Raw genomic sequence first — 19,163 nt, 5'->3', positions numbered from 1 at the left:
GAAACGTTTGAGCACTGCGCAGGTGAAGAGGTTCTAGTTTTCTCGAAGGATACGGAAATTTATACAAACCTGTAGAGGTTATGAATTCTTTGAAGAAAGTCCGCCTTGGGGTACATATAAGCAATTTAATGTCCATTAAAATTCCCACGACAGTTGTAACTATATTTTGTAATAAAATATTTACAAAACAAAAACCTTGTTTTTGTCTTGTGAGACCGACACCCCCACCCCGTCAAGAGCAGGTTACTCTAGCTGTCCACCTCGCACCTCACTTTTCATGCTGAACATATCAGACAGAATGAGGGGAGGCCAGTGGCTGTACCCCAAGGAGGACTTTCTTCAAAGAATTCATAACCTCTACAGGTTTGTATAATTCTTTTTCAGAAGACGTCCTCTTTGGGGTACATATAAGCATTAAACAGACTCCCAGAGACAAAGGAGCCAGCAGTGTTATTCAGTCTGACAAAGTGATCCATTGATAGTAATAATCTATAACCGTACGGAAATAGAGAAAATAACACTTACCTAGTCACCTGACCGCTGATGTCAATCAAGGCAGTGTGTGTGCATGTGTGTGTGTGTGTGCGTGCGCGCATGCGTGCGTGCGTCGCGTGCGTGCGCGCGTGCATGCACGCGTGCGTGCGTGTGTGTGGACATCCAATCTAAAACGAGAGACAAGTTCCATGTGGGACTGGACCGACGAACGACCGGATGCAGTCTGTCCTCACTTGCTAGGAAGCGCTGCACCAGAGGATGTTACCCTAACAGGGCACCCTCGATGGGAATGTGGAAGGCTGAAATAGCCGTTGAGTAGCCTCGGATAGTAGATGCAGCTGAGCCGGACTCTAACCGAGACTGTAAACACTCCAACACCTCGACTACAGTCGAAGAAAATGGATGAGAATCCCCTTTGTTTCCACACCAGCGCACATAACAGGCCCACCTATCCTCATACTGTACGTTAGTGGAATCCCTCTGCGAAGCCAGAATTGTGCCTGCAAACTGGTGCAGGAATTCCGCTTGCTTGGATGCAATTCCGGACAGTGGCCAAGCCACCCATTGAATCCTGGGATTCAGGTGTGGCGTGCGCCGTTCTGGGATAGTAGGTCTGGTCGCATTGGTAATAGTACAGGAGGCTGAACGAGCGACCTGAATATTACCGGAAACCAGCGCTGAGACAACCACAGAGGTGCAAGAAGCACTAGTAGTCGGGCTGGTTGGGTGGCTAGCCGCGAGAGTACCCTGGAAATGAGCGGTATCGGTGGGAAGGCCCACAGAACCCTGTCTGTCCAATCGAGCTGAAGGCATCGGAGGCGATTGCTCTCGGATCCGGGATCCGTGAGCAGAACACCGGAGTCTGGTTCATCACCCCAGAGGCAAACAGATCCACCTTGAACGACCGAACAACTGGGAAATAATCCCGAATATCTCCTGGTCGAGTAACCACTCGTGAGGAACAAGAACACAAAGTGAGAGCGCATCTGCACAAACATTGTCTACCCCTGGGAGATAAGCAGGCATAACCCGTATGCTGAACTGATCGCACCACAGTAGAAACTGCCACGCCTCCTGAAGGAGTGACGGAGACACCGTACCGCCCTGCTTCAGGATATAGGACATCGCCGTTTGGTTGTCCATTTCTAGACGAACCGCATGGTTCGAACCTGATCCAGGAAGCGTTCGAACACCAACCGGACTGCTCTCAATTCCAGCAGATTGATGTGCAGGGTTGCCTCATTCTCGGACCAAAGGCCCGAAGCTGTGAGGTTGCCCAGGACACCCCCACACCCTGTGAGGGAGGTGTCTGTCTGAATTGTGAGCATCGGCACAGGGTCTCCAACGGTAAACCCTTGGATAGATTCCTGTTGTCTGTCCACCACCGTAAGTGAGGAATGAGCCACTCCGGAGTTACCGGAATCTTCTTGTAAGTCTCTGTGTGAGACCACAGCTCCGCTAGTGCTTGCTGAACAGGTTGCATCCTCATGCGTGCATGCCAAACTATGTCCACTGTCGCCGCCATGTTGCCTAGCAACTGAAGCCAAGTTCGAGCTGAGGCTCTGGGGGGACTGGAGGAATTGTAACACAATCCCCTGGACTTTGGGAATGCGGTCCCGAGACAGAGAGACTATGCCCTGTTTTGTCTCGAATCTTGCCCCCAAGAAAACCAGATCCTGGGTGGGAACCAGTTCTGATGTCTTGAGGTTGATAATCAAACCAAACTTGGTGAGAGTATCCCGACTCAAGTGGGTAGCGAGTGCCCTGAGTAGCTAGTCGTCCAGGTACGGGTAACAATAGTTGCCCTGTGCCCTGGCGACCTGAGCTGGCACTAGCATGAGTTTGGTGAACACCTTTGGCACCGTGGAGATGCCGAAGGGGAGCACACGAAACTGATAGCACTTCCCGTTGAAAGAAAAACCGGAGGTATTTCCAAAACTCGGGGTGCATCGATACATGGAGGTATGGCGTCTTTGAGGTCAATTGACGTGAGCCAATCCCATGCCTCTACAGATGGGTTCACTGAACGCAGTGTCCCCATCTTGAAAGACGGCACCTCTATCAAGTCGTTCAGACCCCTGAGATTGAGAATGGGTCTGAACCCTCCGTCCTTTTTGGTTACCAGGAAATAAGTGGGGTAAAACCCCAGATTTTCCTGGCTCACCGGAACCATTTCGATGGCTGCCTTGTCCAGCAACGACTGGACCTGGGCACGGAGTATACCTGCCTTCTCCTGAGAGTTCGGCACCGGAGAGTAACGAATCCCGGAGAAAGGAGGAGGGCCTCGCTTCCACTGTGACATGTGGTCATCCCTGAGTGTGGACAGGACCCAGGGATTTGAGGTGACTTTCTCCCATTCCCGAAGGAAGAGAGTCAGTCGGCCGCCGACAGGGACGTCGGGTAATAGGCTGTGAATCCCGACTGTCGGCAGTGTAGTGACTGCTTGCGCCGAGACCACCAAGGGCTCCGGAGGATTGCTTACTGGGATACTGGGGCCGACTTCCCCTTCCTCTGAAAAGGCTGCTGAGCGGAAGCAGCCTTGCCTTACCTTTACCCTTGCCCTTGCCCTTGCCCTTGCGTGCCTGAAGTGGAGCAGTCTACTTAGGCGCCTCCTTCCCCGAAGAGGAAGGATATGCGAGCGGCAAGGACGGAAGGCCGGTCGCGAGAGGTGAGGGTTTGTTCAAGTAAGGGCTTCGAGTCCTTAAATTGACTAACCGCCTCCGCGGCCTCCCTGACCACTGTCAAAGACCCCGGGAATAGGGTGGAACCCATCCTGAAGGGCAGAGAGAGCAGTGCCTGCTGTGTAGCCAGTGAATACCTGGCGACCGACAGCCATAACCTACGAAGGCCCATAACCGCGCTCATCATCTGGCTTGCGCACGACCGGATGGCGTCGCGGGCCAGATGAGAGTGAACCTCCATAATTGCCTTGCAAGCCTGGACGACGACACGGCATCGTCCACGCCCCCCAGTCCACCAGCTGCCTCTGCAGGGCCGAGGGTAAGCTGCTGCACGGCGTTGTGGTATTGCTCCTCGAAGGAGTGGTAAACCGACTTTAACACCTGGTTACTGGAGGAGAAAGGTGGCTAGCGCCGGCCCTGACGAGCCGATGCTTGGCTGTGGCCGGATGATCCCCCAAGGCGATCGAGGCATAGATGCACTCGTCAACCACCGGGGGATCAAACAACTCTTCCTCTCCCATCAAGTAGCGACGGTTGAGCTCGGGGAGATCAAACCGTGACCGGCTACCTGACAGGAGAGGGTTGATTACCTTGCTTATAAGCTAAGGTAATATGCGTAGCTGGGTATCGGCAGCCCGACACGGAGCGAAGGCTTCACCCGGAACCGTCCGAGGAGACAACCACCTGAGGCAATACTGCAACGATGCGCTCGTGCACCTGCCTCAGGGACGAGCTAAGCGAGAAGCTAGCTTCCCCCAGCTGATCCTGACCCCCATCCTCATCCTCCAGGAGAGCTCTCTGTATCGAGAGTCGGCTCAGAAGGAACAGAAGAAGGGGCCACGGACAACGACAGAGGATCGAGAAGCGCCGAGTAGCCTGGCTCGACCGACCCTAGGATCGAGGCCGAACCTGGGTGTCGAGACCCGAGGGAAGAGCCCGGAGCGCCGGAAGGTACCGATGGTGCCGGTCTCGAGAACCAACAGCATGGGTGCCGGGAGCCATCGGTGCTAGACCTGATGGATCAGCGCCGTAGAGCTGTACTGCACTTGAGCCGAAATCGGGCCAGACACAGCTGATCTAGCAGGGAGGCCGTTACTGGAGCCGAGGCTCGGGTTAGGTGCTCCCCCGGAGGCAGTACCCGTCCCGGAGCCTAGGCCCAAGGTAGGGGTGGCTCCGGCAGACGACCCCAGCCCGCCACTCAACCCCGAATGGACACCGATCTCCTGCCGGAGACCGGACATCGCATCCGTGATCAGTGAACGCACTGAAGAGAGAGGACACATCTGACAAAGTTAACGGTACAGGAGTGGACTGTGCAGAAGTAGAAGGGGAAGGGGAAGAGGGGGTTTTATCCACCGACTTGGCCTGCTTACCGCCAACATTAACCACTGTGGAAGCACCACAGTATTTGACTCTTTCTCAATCATATTTTCGAAGGGAAGAAGCACAAACTTCAATGAAGCACACACACGTCTTTCAAGATGAACGACATGAAAAGTGAGCTGCAGGGTTGACGGCTAGAGTTACCTGCTCTTGGCTGCAGGGGGCCCCGATCAGAAGATGACATATCCCCCCGGCCCCCACATCTTTGAAAGAACAAATCGTCTGACAGTTACTTAAAGTCCAGCTTGATTTTAGACTAAGTGCAAATCATTTCCATGGAAATCATGAAAAAAATAAATGACAAAAATCTGCAAATAGCAAAAGGCACCACCTCAAGATCTGACTCACATATCTGCCAAGTTTTGCTGAAAGATATTGTGAAGTTTTCGAGTTGTGCTCCGGAAACGAAGCCCACCCCTCACTTTTGGGACTAAGTCCGAATCGTTTCCATGGAAACCAGGGAAAAATAAAAATGCCAAAAATCTGCAAATAGCAAAAGGCACAACTTTAGGATCTGTTTGATACATCTACCAAGTTTTCTTGAAAAATATTATACGGTTTTTGAGTTGTGCTCCGGAAACGAAAGCAATCCTTACTTTTTGAGACTAAGTACAAAATGTTTCCATGGAAACCAAGAAAAATAAAAATGCCACAAATCTGTAAATAGCAAAAGGCACCACTTAAGGTTCTGTTTGATATATCTACCAAGTTTTCTTGAAAAATATTGAACAATTCTTGAGTTATGCTCCGGAAACAAAGCCCACCCCTCACTTTTGGGACTAAGTCCGAATCGTTTCCATGGAAACCGGGAAAAATAAAAATGCCCAAAATCTGTAAATAGCAAAAGGCACAACTTTAGGATCTGCTTGATATATCTACCATGTTTTGTTGAAAAATATTATACGGTTTTTGAGTTGTGCTCCGGAAACGAAAGCAATCCTTACTTTTTGAGACTAAGTACAAAATGTTTCCATGGAAACCAAGAAAAATAAAAATGCCACAAATCTGTAAATAGCAAAAGGCACCACTTAAGGTTCTGTTTGATATATCTACCAAGTTTTCTTGAAAAATATTGAACAGTTCTTGAGTTATGCTCCGGAAACGAAGCCCACCCCTCACTTTTGGGACTAAGTCCGAATCGTTTCCATGGAAACAGGGAAAAATAAAAATGCCAAAAATCTGTAAATAGCAAAAGGCACAACTTTAGGATCTGCTTGATATATCTACCAAGTTTTGTAGAAAAATATTGAATGGTTCTTGAGTTATGCTCCGGAAATGAAGCGCACCCCTCACTTTTGGGACTAAGTCCGAATCGTTTGCATGGAAACCGGGAAAAATAAAAATGCCCAAAATCTGCAAATAGCAAAAGGCACAACTTTAGGATCTGTTTGATATATCTACCAAGTTTTGTTGGAAAATATTATACGGTTTTTGAGTTGTGCTCCGGAAACGAAAGCAATCCTTACTTTTTGAGACTAAGTACAAAATGTTTCCATGGAAACCAAGAAAAATAAAAATGTCAAAAATCTGCAAATAGCAAAAGGCACCACTTAAGGTTCTGTTTGATATATCTACCAAGTTTTCTTGAAAAATATTGAACAGTTCTTGAGTTATGCTCCGGAAACGAAGCCCACCCCTCACTTTTGGGACTAAGTCCGAATCGTTTCCATGGAAACTGGGAAAAATAAAAATGCCAAAAATCTGTAAATAGCAAAAGGCACAACTTTAGGATCTGCTTGATATATCTACCAAGTTTTGTAGAAAAATATTGAATGGTTCTTGAGTTATGCTCCGGAAACGAAGCCCACCCCTCACTTTTTGGACTAAGTCCGAATCGTTTCCATGGAAACCAGGGAAAAATAAAAATGCCAAAAATCTGCAAATAGCAAAAGGCACAACTTTAGGATCTGTTTGATATATCTACCAAGTTTTGTTGGAAAATATTATACAGTTTTTGAGTTGTGCTCCGGAAACGAAAGCAATCCTTACTTTTTGAGACTAAGTACAAAATGTTTCCATGGAAACCAAGAAAAATAAAAATGCCACAAATCTGTAAATAGCAAAAGGCACCACTTAAGGTTCTGTTTGATATATCTACCAAGTTTTCTTGAAAAATATTGAACAGTTCTTGAGTTATGCTCCGGAAACGAAGCCCACCCCTCACTTTTGGGACTAAGTCCGAATCGTTTCCATGGAAACCGGGAAAAATAAAAATGCCAAAAATCTGTAAATAGCAAAAGGCACAACTTTAGGATCTGCTTGATATATCTACCAAGTTTTGTAGAAAAATATTGAATGGTTCTTGAGTTATGCTCCGGAAATGAAGTGCACCCGTCACTTTTGGGACTAAGTCCGAATCGTTTGCATGGAAACCGGGAAAAATAAAAATGCCAAAAATCTGCAAATAGCAAAAGGCACAACTTTAGGCTCTGTTTGATATATCTACCAAGTCTTGTTGAAAAATGTTGAACGGTTTTTGAGTTATGCTCCGGAAACGAAGCCCACCCTTCTTTAAGACTAAGTCCAAAACGTTTCCGTGGAAACCGAGAAAAATAAAAATGACAATAATCTGTAAATAGCAAAAGGCACCACCTTACGTTATGTTTGACATATCTACCAATTTTGTTGAAAAATATCGAACGGTCTTTGAGTTATGCTCCGGAAACAAAATGATTACGGATGGACCGACGGACGGACGGACGACGACTATATCCCACTGCATTACATGCCGGTGGGATAAAAATATAGTTACAACTGTTGTGGGAATTTTAATGGACATTAAAATGATTATATGTACCCCAAGGAAGACTTCTTCTGAAAAAGAATACCAAGGCCTTGCGAATGAACACTTTTGCAATATAAACAAGAGACACATGACACTAGTGAAACAATGAACAGTTTCCAGTTCTGTGACACTACAGGTCGAAACTTAAAGATTCATCATGTTCAAACAACTCAATACAATATCAATCATAACCCTTAATCATCTGAAAGCATCTGTCAGTAATTCATTCATCAAACTGACTGGCATTGGTGATGGAGGATTACCTTTCTGTGAGTCTGGTGTGAGGATGCCAGACGTCTGCCCATCTCCCCCACTGCCGTCTGCTTCAGCCTTCTTCGACAGATCCAGCAGACTCCGTGCAATCTCTGCATCAATCTTCTGCGATGTACTCAGCTCCTTCACTGTCAGCAAGATACAGAATAGGGCTGCATTGACAATCTTTGCCATGTTTCATAACGGTTCTTTGATCACATTTCATCAGATGGGATTTAACAAATAGCTTTACAATTTGGAAAACTACTTCAAATATGATTCATAACATCAAGTCAAAAGCATTTTCTGTTTTAGATTTTTTGTCAGCATCTCAGTGGCAAGTTTTGAGTGAGTGAGTGAGTGAGTGAGTGAGTGAGTGAGTGAGTGAGTGAGTGAGTGAGTGAGTGTGAGCCACTTAAGAAATATAGCTGTTAGCTATTCATGTTGAGAAATATTCTAGAAATCATTCACAAAATACAGATATTTCACCTCAGATTTGATCAATGTCTAAGTTGCATAATTGTTGATAATACTTAACAACAATTTACAACCATTATTTTTAACAGCAGGATAATTCACCAAACTACAGTCACAGGTTTGTACGCAGTGCTGGGATGAGCATCCACTATGCAGAAATACATTGATTGGATGCATGGACAAATAGTTATTGCTTCCCAAGGGCTACACAATAACATTCATTGTACCAGATTCTGGACAGGGAATATAAAGTTCCTGTATCTAACATCATCAGATGCCATGGTTCAGTGCCCTGCACCATATCATTACTTCACAGGACCTTCCTACTTCCTGTAAGGACCCTTGAAATGTGTATGTGCTGGTCAACTTGACCTGAAGTTTTGAAGGTCAGTTAAAACCCTGAGTGAAACCCCCAAGCTATAGCAAGTGAACTGTGTTTCGTACAACACTGATCACCTAACACAGTGTGTCGGCTTGCTTGTTTGTTAGATGCAACACCCAGCAATATTCCAGCTATGTACAAGCATCTGGTAAATATTCAAGCCTGGACCAGATAATACAGTACTTCATAGTAAGGTAACATCAGGGTGTGATGAGACATGGTGCCTGCCCTCTTAGGCCATTAAATTGCAACGTACAGCAAACAATTGCTGGGATCAATACTGGAATCCAACCAGGGCCCCGTTCCTCAAAGCAATCGTAGCGTTAAGTTGATCGTAACTCCCATACTTTAACATAGAGTTACGACAGTCATAGCAGTACGATCGCTTTGAGGAACGGGGCCCTGGATCTTACTCAAACCTGTTCCATGTTTTGGCAAATACTTATTATATGCAATGGATGGATGGATGGATGGATGGATGGATGGATGGATGGATGGATGGATGGATGGATGGATGGATGGACTTAGATATTATGCCACTCATACATTTTATGATTTGTCACTCTATTTTCCCATCAGTTAAAAACATAACTTTAACCAAAAATTGTGCAACCTTGAATGAGTAACTGTGACTTACACTGTGAGGAGGTGGTGGCCTGGACTGTGACGTTGTTAGCGAGACTCATCACCGTTGGCAGGCTGGAACACAGGGAGAGGCAGCATCACTACACATGCTCAGATATAATATATGTGCTTGTGAGCGAGTGAGTGAGTGAGTTTAGTTTTACCCCACTTTCAGCAATATTCCAGCAATATCACCAGATATTTGTTAATGAGTGACTGTTGTTTGACCCTAAATAACTGAGTCGCATCACTAGGGCAAAGCTCCACATCTTTGGGGTACGAGGACACACTATTAACCAAGTGACCAAGCTTGATCACCTGATCCTTTGAGTCGCCTCTTCCAGTCAACACAGGTAGCAGCACCCTGTCCCACAAAGGGATGGTACCAAAAAGGTAATACCCGTACTTATCATAGACTTACAGCCCCTGCCACAGTCACAGAGCTATGACCATTCTGTGGAACAGGGGCCCAAGGATCAATATTAACGCCGGAACCCAGCTGGGTACAGAACCAAGGAAGACTTGGGTATTGTAGCATCAAATATGCTTACCTCACATATCAATTCACACTGAGAAAACTAAGTACAAGCAAATAATTTTTTGAATGAAAAGTCAGGATAAATGTGTGATGCACTGAATTGTGACATCATTGAAATGGAATCAGTTGAAGGCCTCCTGTCTGTACACCTACCTGCTGCTAGTGATGGCTCCAGGAGTTATCTGTATGAGGGCTGGTTGATCACTGTCAGATACCTGAACTGCCACAAAAACAGGGGGAGACGACTCCTTGTCTCCTTCTCGGATCTGTTCAGAACCATCTTCAAGTGTGCTAGAAATTGACATATATACATTATATACCTGCCTTATTCCAAGCTCTAAATTTTGGAGATAATATCGTGGAGGTGAATATAAGCAGAAAAATGTCTTCATGATAACACATCCATTCATGCTATGGACTTATTCTATCCTGGAATCCCTTAAAGTATCTTCTTTGGATATTAGTGATAAACATTATGAAGAAACACAGATCAAGACACCATTCGTGCAGATAAGATGTTTTCTATGTAAAAAAAATAGTACCAAAGTATTTTAACAAATTGCTAGGTGTTCTAACTGACAACTGAGAAAGCAGCCATGTACATGAAATATTGTGTGATTGGCCTTGGCGTCTACAAATATCATTTTAGGTAAAAGTCAAATATCCTTCGAAAGGTTTGAAATATCAGAAAGGTGATTACCAACCTGATTTCCATTTCTTCCTCTACCACCATCTGATTCTGTAAGTCATCAACATCATCATCATCATCATCATCATCTTCCATGTCCTCTTCCTCATCATCGTCCTCGTCATCATCATCTTCATCCTCCTGACCAGGAGGATAGGTCTTGATATCGGCAGCATCTCGTATCCTGGCCTCTTTAGCTACAGCAGATTGTGCTGCCAGGGCTTCCGAGTCTATCTGAGACTCGTCCACCGTGATAGGCACCGGAACAACTCCTATCTCCAGGCATTTCTTCTGATGTGCCTTAGATTTCATATGCTTTGTCAGATTTCCTTTTGTCTTGAATGAAAATCGACAATGCCGACAATGATATGGTCTAAAGTCTGTGTGTGTGCGAATATGCTTCTTCAACATGCTTGGTTTCTTGCATCGGATTCCACAAATTTCACAAACATACTTGCCTCGCCCTCGACCCCGGACATAAACATACTCCTCATTTGTCTTAAAGCCTCCCTTACAGACCTGAATCCTTCTCAGACCCTTGTGATCCTTCTTAACAATCAGCTTCTCATTCTGAAGTCGATACACCGGTTCCTTCAGCTCCTCCGTGTTTGTGATAATTTCGGTTAAGTTGTCAGCCTTGGTGCCTTTGGGTTCAGGGCTTTCTTTCACCTGCAGATTGGAGGCGTCCTGTTTCTTCTTCTTGTATGTCCAGTATGAGCTGTGAGTGAGGATGCCCCCATTGGGTGGAGCCAAGTTGCTCTCACTGTAAACTGGGTTGCTGGTGTACCGGGACTTGTAGAGAGACAGTAACATCTTGGAGGAGAGATTTGGTGGATTTGGATTATGTTTGGCCACCCTCCAGTTGGAATACATAGAAATTTTCCTATTCTTGCTAACAGGGACATATAGGCTGGAGCTTCTGAACACAACAGAAAGTCACATGAGTGGAGCCTCGGAGTGAAGGGTAGGAGTGGCCATACAGGTACAGAGGAACTGCTTTGGCTGATGGTGAATGGAGTTCTCTTGGTGTTGGTGTTGTGGGTTTGGTTGGTGTTGTTGGTGAAGTTCCACCCCCAACTTTTAGGCTTTCTGGAACTGTCAGCACTGAAAGCTGACGGCTTGTCAAGAAAGGTTTCACATCAGTGATGGGGGTTTTCACTGGTGATGGAGATCCAGATTTTGAGATGGAGATCTGTTTTTCCAGTTTGGCCTTCAGCTGCTGAGTTGTGGATGTGTTGACACCTTTTTCATGGGGAGGTGTACCGTCACTCTTCACTTCATCTGAGGAGATGATGATGGTTGGTGTTGAAGCTATTGGTGTTCTGGGATAAACAATGGTTGGGGTACATGACAAATTTCGCGGCTGAGCTGCTGGTAATGTCATGTGGAATCCTGGGATGTTGATGCTGCCATGCTGAACTAGACCGCCAGTAAGGAGATTGACACTAGCCAAGGACTGGGCATACACTGCACTGGGGATCTCAGCATTAACAAAGAAAGGCTGAGGCATAGCTACAGGTACAATCACATTACCAGATGATGCAGACATCATTCCTATCGTTCCACTCTCAGTACATCATGTGACGCACTGTTAGTGTCGTCTGTTAACAATTTCAAATTAGGCATGTTAAAGAATTTGGGCAGAGTTTGACCTGCCAGAGATTTTGGAGCATTTGGGCTGACCACTGGAGGTTGCCATGTGAAGAGTCCTGTATGTTCATTATCGGTCAGTTTAGCAATCTTGCTAACAGAATGTTCAGGCTCTATGCACACAGATCCCTGTTTGATTTTTATTTTTAAAGGAACAGTGGTAGTTGGGGTAGTGACTTCTTTCTCTTGAGACAACATTCTCTCAACACTCATAGATCTTTTCATCAGCAACTTGCCCTTCAGTTTCAGCTTCCACAAAGCTTGAGGATCAGTGGATGTTGGTGTTTGTGGTGTCTGAGGTGTCCCGGGAGTCTGGGGGGTTTGAGGAGTTTGTGGGGTCTGAGGAGTCTGAGCCTGAGATGACGACGACGATGTGGTCTTACTAGAACATGACTCGTGCATGGTAGATGCACCTGCTTGAACTGACACCATTGGTTGTCCAATCATCAATGAACTGATGGTTGATGTAGTTGTTTGGTTGGTTAGGATGGTGCTTCCTGGAACAATGAGAGGACCTGCCTGGAGGCTTGCAAGTAATAATGGAGCAGCCTGGCTTGTAGCTACACTTGAAGTAGCTGATATACTTGGGGGCTTAGGGGTGACCACAGGAGTACCTGGAGCTCGAGGTGATGTTGGAATGAGTGGGGTTGTGGGTGTTAGCTGATTAGCCGGTGCAAGCAGTTTTGAAGCTTGTGTTGTAGCAAGCATTTGCAAGTCTTTAGGTCGGTTTTTAGAGCCTTTAGGTCTACCTTTTTTCCTAGGATACCACCCTTCAGGAATTGCTTTTACATGTTTGAAGTCAACCCCTGTCATCATGTCTGGTGCTGGCGCTGACTGTGATCTCATTAACACAGGGCCTGTTTTGGGGAAATACTTTGAAATGATTTCTTTGCCAATTGCAGCAAATTCCTCTGCTTTTATGTCTGAAGCCCCTGCCCCAAAAGGATTTGACGTCCTTGTATTTTCTTGAAGCTTGCTACATGGACAGTACAGTTTCTTGTGTATTTGAAGGGTCTGGTCCTTTTTGAAAGAAACATTACAATCCTTACAAAGATAGGGTCCATAGTCATCTGTATTCAGCTTTTCAGCCTGAGTCAACATCAGAGAAGACTTCTGATCAGCACTTACTGCATTCATAAATGTCTTTCCTTTAAGAAGTAAGTCCTTAATCACACTACTTTCCTGACTGGTGTCAAGCTTGGATAATGCTAATGAACCTTGAAGAAGAGTTGGATCGATCTGAGCTGCCTTGCCAAGTTTAGGATCAGACTCCCCTTGGGCATTTATTACAGCTGTTTTCTCCTCCTTCTGGCTCTTCAGAGCTGCCTCACTCTGCATCTTGGCCAGGTTGATCTGAATCTTTATCTCCTGTCCTGGCGATGTTGATGGCAGAACTCGGACAACATCTCCATCAGAGGAGGAGGAACTGTTTCTCCTCACTGCATCTCTCAGAGTTTGAATCTGACGAATCTTGGAATGTTCTTCTGCTTGTTCAAGTATCAACCTAGCTGCATCTCCTGATCCTTTCTCCTCAACGGCTGCTTGTCGCACAAGACCCTCCTCACCTTGAATGGGCTGTAATGGAACTGATGAAATGCTTGGAATTTGGATCTTTGAACTGGCATCGCCTGTCATTGCTGTATTTGGTTCATTGAGTTTCCAGCTATGGATCAGAAAGTCACTGTACTGCCTTGTGAGACCTTTGGACTTTGCCCGCGGAGGATCAGCCATGGGCATGTCTACAATAGCTGCATTTGCTTGAATAAGCTGCTGGATCCTTTCCTTGAGCATCTCTGGTGTCAGTGTTCGAGAATCAACTGACGTAGATCTTCCAACAGCTGGTCCTCCAGAGGAGGACGGTGACACTGACTGTGGCAGAGTACTGCCTCTTTGAAGTTTGGGGAAAGACTTCACCTTTCCTTGTGGATACTTTGGCAGATGGATTGTCACCTGCACTGACTTGTCAGGTAAGCTGTTAACAGCTGTTGACAAAGCAATACCTTCATGGGCAGCATTCTGGAATCTCTCACTAAGGTTCTCCAAATCTCTCAGAGCTTTAGTTGCAGCCTCTGGCTCTGTACATGGGTGTGGTAGGCTAACCATTTCTGCTGAGAGGACAAGGGAAGGATCGACTGACTGCCTTGGTTGAGCAGGCATCGGTTCTTGTACACTGACAACGGGTTTCTCATCCATTGGAGTTTTCTCTACTTTTATAACTTCACCGGTATTTTTATCTGTCACCACAGACGATGATGGAAGGGATGATGACTTTGGTTTTACATCAGTCTGGCTTGAAACTGGTGTAGCGACAAGTGGTTTAATTCCAATCACTGAACTTGATATCTGCACCCCTGTGGAACCATCAGATTGGTTTGGTAAATCTTTTGGCGCTATTCTGACAGGGAACTGACTATGAACTTGAAGCATTGCATCACTTTCTTGTTTCTTCTGTTTCTCTAAATTTTTACTCCACTCCATAAGTTTATTCCTGTCTATTTTCTGTCGGATGTCAGCAAGAATGGCCTGTTTCCTCCAAGGTATTTCTTCAGACCCTGATGGCTGTAGGTCCTTATCTTCTGGACACTCCATAATAAGTGTAGGCTCCTCCACCTTTTCTTCGATCACCTCTTCATCTGTTTCAGTCCCTTCTGAGTCTTCTGAATCCTCTTCAACCACATCCTCTATGACCTCAGAAACAGTCACATCGCCTTCCTCTTTGTCCTTGAGTTTGTCCTCAGGACCAGCACTGTTTAATCCAACCTTCAGAGCATGAGCTCTGGACTTACAGTGTTTATACAAGTTACTCTTAGTCTTAAACGAGAAGCCGCAGTGACACATGGATATGGACGCTCACCGGTATGAGCACGGATATGTTTCTGTAAGACACTTGGCTTGGCACAACCACGACCACAATAGGAACAGATATGTCTTCCTGGTTTCTGAGGATGTTTCCTTTTACGCCCCACAGACGGCGCCGTCTGCTGTTCCCCAAGAACAGCTGTAGGTTTCTCCTTCAGAGGCCTGATCTTAACTTCTCCAGAACTGGAATTGGAACTTCCTTCCTCTGAACCAATCTGATTAAAAGCCGGCTTAGTGTACACGAGCTTAAGGCCTTGTTCCTCTAGGGAATCAGATTTCAAATGATATTTCTCAATCCCTTTCTCAGACACAGGGATTTTAACCATGTTCTGCACAGGTTCTGGAGTTTCAGATATGATGTAATGTATGTTCCCCATGTTTTCTGGTGTGAGAATGATAACTCTCTCACCAACAGACTCCGCCTCTGCCTCTGGGACTTGTCGCGTCATGTTCTGCAGTTCTGAGTCTGTCACCTGGAACAGAGCCTCCAAGGACAAGTTGCGCTTCTCAGATCCTGAAGATCCAGGTGAATGAGGTTTGGATGGATCCAGATCTTCCTCATCCCTCTGACTTCCTTTTCCCTTTCCCTTCTTGGTACCAGAACCCTTTCCTCCTGCAATAAATAACACTGTGAGTATCAAATGTGAACGAACATATTGCCAACACATTCTATGCTCTGTGGAAGAACACAAGAACACAAAACAATATGACAATGAAGGGTGTCACAATATTCGCAATATCCTAACATACTGAGTGATGTACATGATACAATACATACAGGAATACTTATCTTGCACTGTTTCAGCTTGTAAGTCTCCACGTTTCATGAAGTTATTGCTGCCGACTAGTTTGTCCTTCATTAGACTTGTTAATTTAGGCTCAGTCACAATAACATGTGTTCAGATTTAGTATGTTGTTTTGTAATGGGCATTAAGATAATTCTAGCCTGAGTGGTAATTTGGCTGGATAAATCTAAAAAATTCGGTGAAACAATATATAAATTTTAGAAGCAAATATGATCAGTAGTACTGTAAAACCTGATAAATATTACTGTAAAAAAGTTGATCAATATTATTGTATGCCTTGACAAAGGTTACTGTAAAACTTAATACATATTACTGTCAAACTTTATAAATAATACAGCAAAACTGTATCAACATTACTGCAAAAACTTTAAAAATATTACTGCAAATTACTTTCTATCAAACAGATACAGAAATAGGACCATGAATTAGTAAGTGGATATAGTTCATGAGACAAACATGGTGTGGTGCCGGTTACACCAAACTTCACTGATCATGGGTTTTTCTCTTGTACCATGATACCTAATTGGAATCGGTTGCAAGGATAGCAAATAACAAGTCCAATAATCACTTCATCATGTTCAATGTGCAAATCAATACATACAGGGGTAGTTAAATAGCTCGGACCCTGTTTTTCATTAAATCATTTTATCCTCACAGTGTTAGAAATATCCATGTATAAATATTGAAAGGTGCTCATGATTCATCAATCTGGGTCGTTAATTTAGGTGATTTCACTGGATTGGGTAGTTTGTTGTTTAATGCCGCACTCAGCAATATTCCAGCTATATGGCACCGGTCTGTAAATAATCAAGTCTGGACCAGACAATCCAGTGATCAACAAGTTAAGCATCGATCTACACATTTGCGATACGATGACATGTTTCAACCAAGTCAACTAGCCTGACCACCCAATCCTGTTAATCACCACATACGATAAGCATGGTTACTGAAGACCAACTCTAACCCGGATCTTCACAGGTCTGATTTCACTAGGCATGGTACCAACCAGATTAATGAAAGTTGTACAAGTAGACTTAATTTAAATTTAAAGGACAGTGTCCACTAATAATCAAAGTAACCATGGGAACTAACCTGTCTCCGGGCTCTGCTTAGCTGCAGCACGAGGTGATCGTGGTGATTTTGGAGATTTGGACAATCCATCTTTCTTTGTAGATGACTGAGAGTCTGATGAATCTAGGACAAAAATTACACACATATAACACCATTGCCAGGTTCAGGGGGCATGGGTGGATCTGTCGTCGATGGTGATGTCGCTGTGGAGAGGAGTATCCCTTGGCCACACCCAGCAACCGTTAATTGATTCAAATCCCCGGTTCGCACTGATTATGTGAGTAGGTTTGTTAACCATGTGAGTGGGTTTTATCAAACTGGCAAAATGCAAGAACCATAAAATTTCTTCCTTTGCTCCAGCAGCAGCTGACATGTCATTTAACTAGGACACTGTTCAACATGGTATTAAACCCACATTACTCACTCACTAGAATTTGATCAATAAATATCGTCCTGACAGCAATCAATGTATGCAATATTCAAGATGAGGTAAGTTCATCAAGCCTCAACAAGTTTGGACCAGTTATGTGATGTAGCCAATACATCATCAAGTCTGGACCAGTTTGGACCAGTTATGTGATGTGGCCAAAACATCAAGTCTGGACCAGTTTGGACCAGCTATGTGATGTAGCCAGTACATTATCAAGTCGACGTCTGGACCTGTGTGGACCAGTTATGCGATTTTGCAAATACGTCATCAAATCTGGACCAGTTTGGACCAGTCATGTGATGTAGCCAGTACATCATCAAGTCGACGTATGGACCTGTGTGGACCAGTTATGTGATGTATCCAGTACATCATCAAATCTGGACCAGTTTGGACCAGTCAAGTGATGTATCCAGTACATCATCAAGTCTGGACAAGTTTGGACCAGTCATGTGATGTATCACGTACATCATCAAGTCTGGACAAGTTTGGACCAGTCATGTGATGTAGCCAGTACATCATCAAGTCTGGACCAGTTTGGACCAGTCATGTGATGTAGCCAGTACATCATCAAGTCTGGACCAGTTTGGACCAGTTATGTGATGTGGCCAATACATCATCAAGTCTGGACCAGTTTGGACCAGTTATGTGATGTGGCCAAAACATCAAGTCTGGGCCAGTTTGGACCAGTTTGGACCAGCTATGTGATGTAGCCAGTACATCATCAAGTAGACGTCTGGACCTGTGTGGACCAATTATGCGATTTTGCAAATACATTATGAAGTCTGGACCAGTTGTGTGAAGTAGCCAATACATAATCAAGTCTGGACCAGTTTGGACCAGCTATGTGATGTAGCCAGTACATCATCAAGTCGACGTCTGGACCTGTGTGGACCAGTTATGCGATTTTGCAAATACGTCATCAAATCTGGACCAGTCATGTGATGTAGCCAGTACATCATCAAGTCGACATATGGACCTGTGTGGACCAGTTATGTGATGTATCCAGTACATCATCAAATCTGGACCAGTTTGGACCAGTTATGTGATGTATCCAGTACATCATCAAGTCTGGACCAGTTTTGACCAGTTATGTGATGTGGCCAATACATCATCAAGTCTGGGCCAGTTTGGATCAGTTATGTGATGTGGCCAGTACATCATCAAGTCTGGACCAGTTTGGACCATTTCTGTGATGTGGCCAATACATCATCAAGTCTGAACAACGCAACTAGCAGCGGGGAAACAACAAAGACAAGATATCAAAATGTCAAGGCACTAATCTCATATTAATTGCCACAAATCCACTGTTGCTATGGAGATATATGTTACTATAAGCTCACCTGTACTCTTTCTTCTCTTTCCAGGCGTTTCGAAGGTGAACTCTTCATCTAAGGGACCTGCAATTAGATCCCAGGAGTATGTTCATAACATGTCCTCTTCTAGTAAATAACAATCAATGTTATGCTGAGTAATGACAAATTTAACATTGATCAATAAAATGCACATTTCAATACTCATTATATGACAAACAAACTACTAGTATTACATACCTGGATGTGATATCAGCTGAAACTGATTGTATGTTTCAATCAGGCCCTATTACAGCGATTCTGACCTTCTTAGTCAACCAATTAAATGTCAGAAAATCCATTTAAGCCTTATTGCTGCTGATGGACAAGAAAGTATTCTGAATGAGAGCAGTTTCAACATATCTTGACATGTGACACTGGATCTCTTTGATCTCATATTAAATCACTCTGTTTATTGAAACAATTTTCAATTAATACATATACAATTTCTGTTACCATGGTTACGGTCCTTTTTAACTAGTAATGACTGAAAATGTGTGAAATCAATGCTGCATCATATATAAGTGATCAAAAAACAAGATGAGGACAACTTTGATGAAAATCCTGGCAAAAATGTTGGATTCCTTGCATCATGTGAAAACCCTGTATGGTTCCTTTGTAACATCTAATTTCAGCATTATTCATGTTTAAGGAGGCATAAACATTGTGTTGTGTGTTCTGTGTAAATCTGCC

General features: G+C 44.6%; 1 protein-coding gene across 1 annotated transcript in view; it reads right to left on the bottom strand.

The window, feature by feature from the left end:
• The window catches only part of LOC124272186, a 43,320-nt gene that overhangs the window by 6,373 nt on the left and 17,784 nt on the right, over nucleotides 1–19,163 (bottom strand). The window contains 9 exon segments of the mRNA XM_046707326.1: nucleotides 7,608–7,745; nucleotides 9,093–9,154; nucleotides 9,771–9,908; nucleotides 10,322–11,212; nucleotides 11,214–11,863; nucleotides 11,866–14,786; nucleotides 14,789–15,427; nucleotides 16,713–16,814; nucleotides 18,462–18,518. Of these exon segments, the coding sequence (XP_046563282.1) occupies nucleotides 7,608–7,745; nucleotides 9,093–9,154; nucleotides 9,771–9,908; nucleotides 10,322–11,212; nucleotides 11,214–11,863; nucleotides 11,866–14,786; nucleotides 14,789–15,427; nucleotides 16,713–16,814; nucleotides 18,462–18,518 (5,598 nt within the window).

The sequence above is a fragment of the Haliotis rubra genome, unplaced genomic scaffold (assembly GCF_003918875.1).
Source record: "Haliotis rubra isolate DU_JTF1 unplaced genomic scaffold, ASM391887v1 Scf167, whole genome shotgun sequence".
Classification (NCBI taxonomy): domain Eukaryota; kingdom Metazoa; phylum Mollusca; class Gastropoda; order Lepetellida; family Haliotidae; genus Haliotis; species Haliotis rubra.
This window is presented reverse-complemented; position numbering and strand designations above follow the sequence as displayed.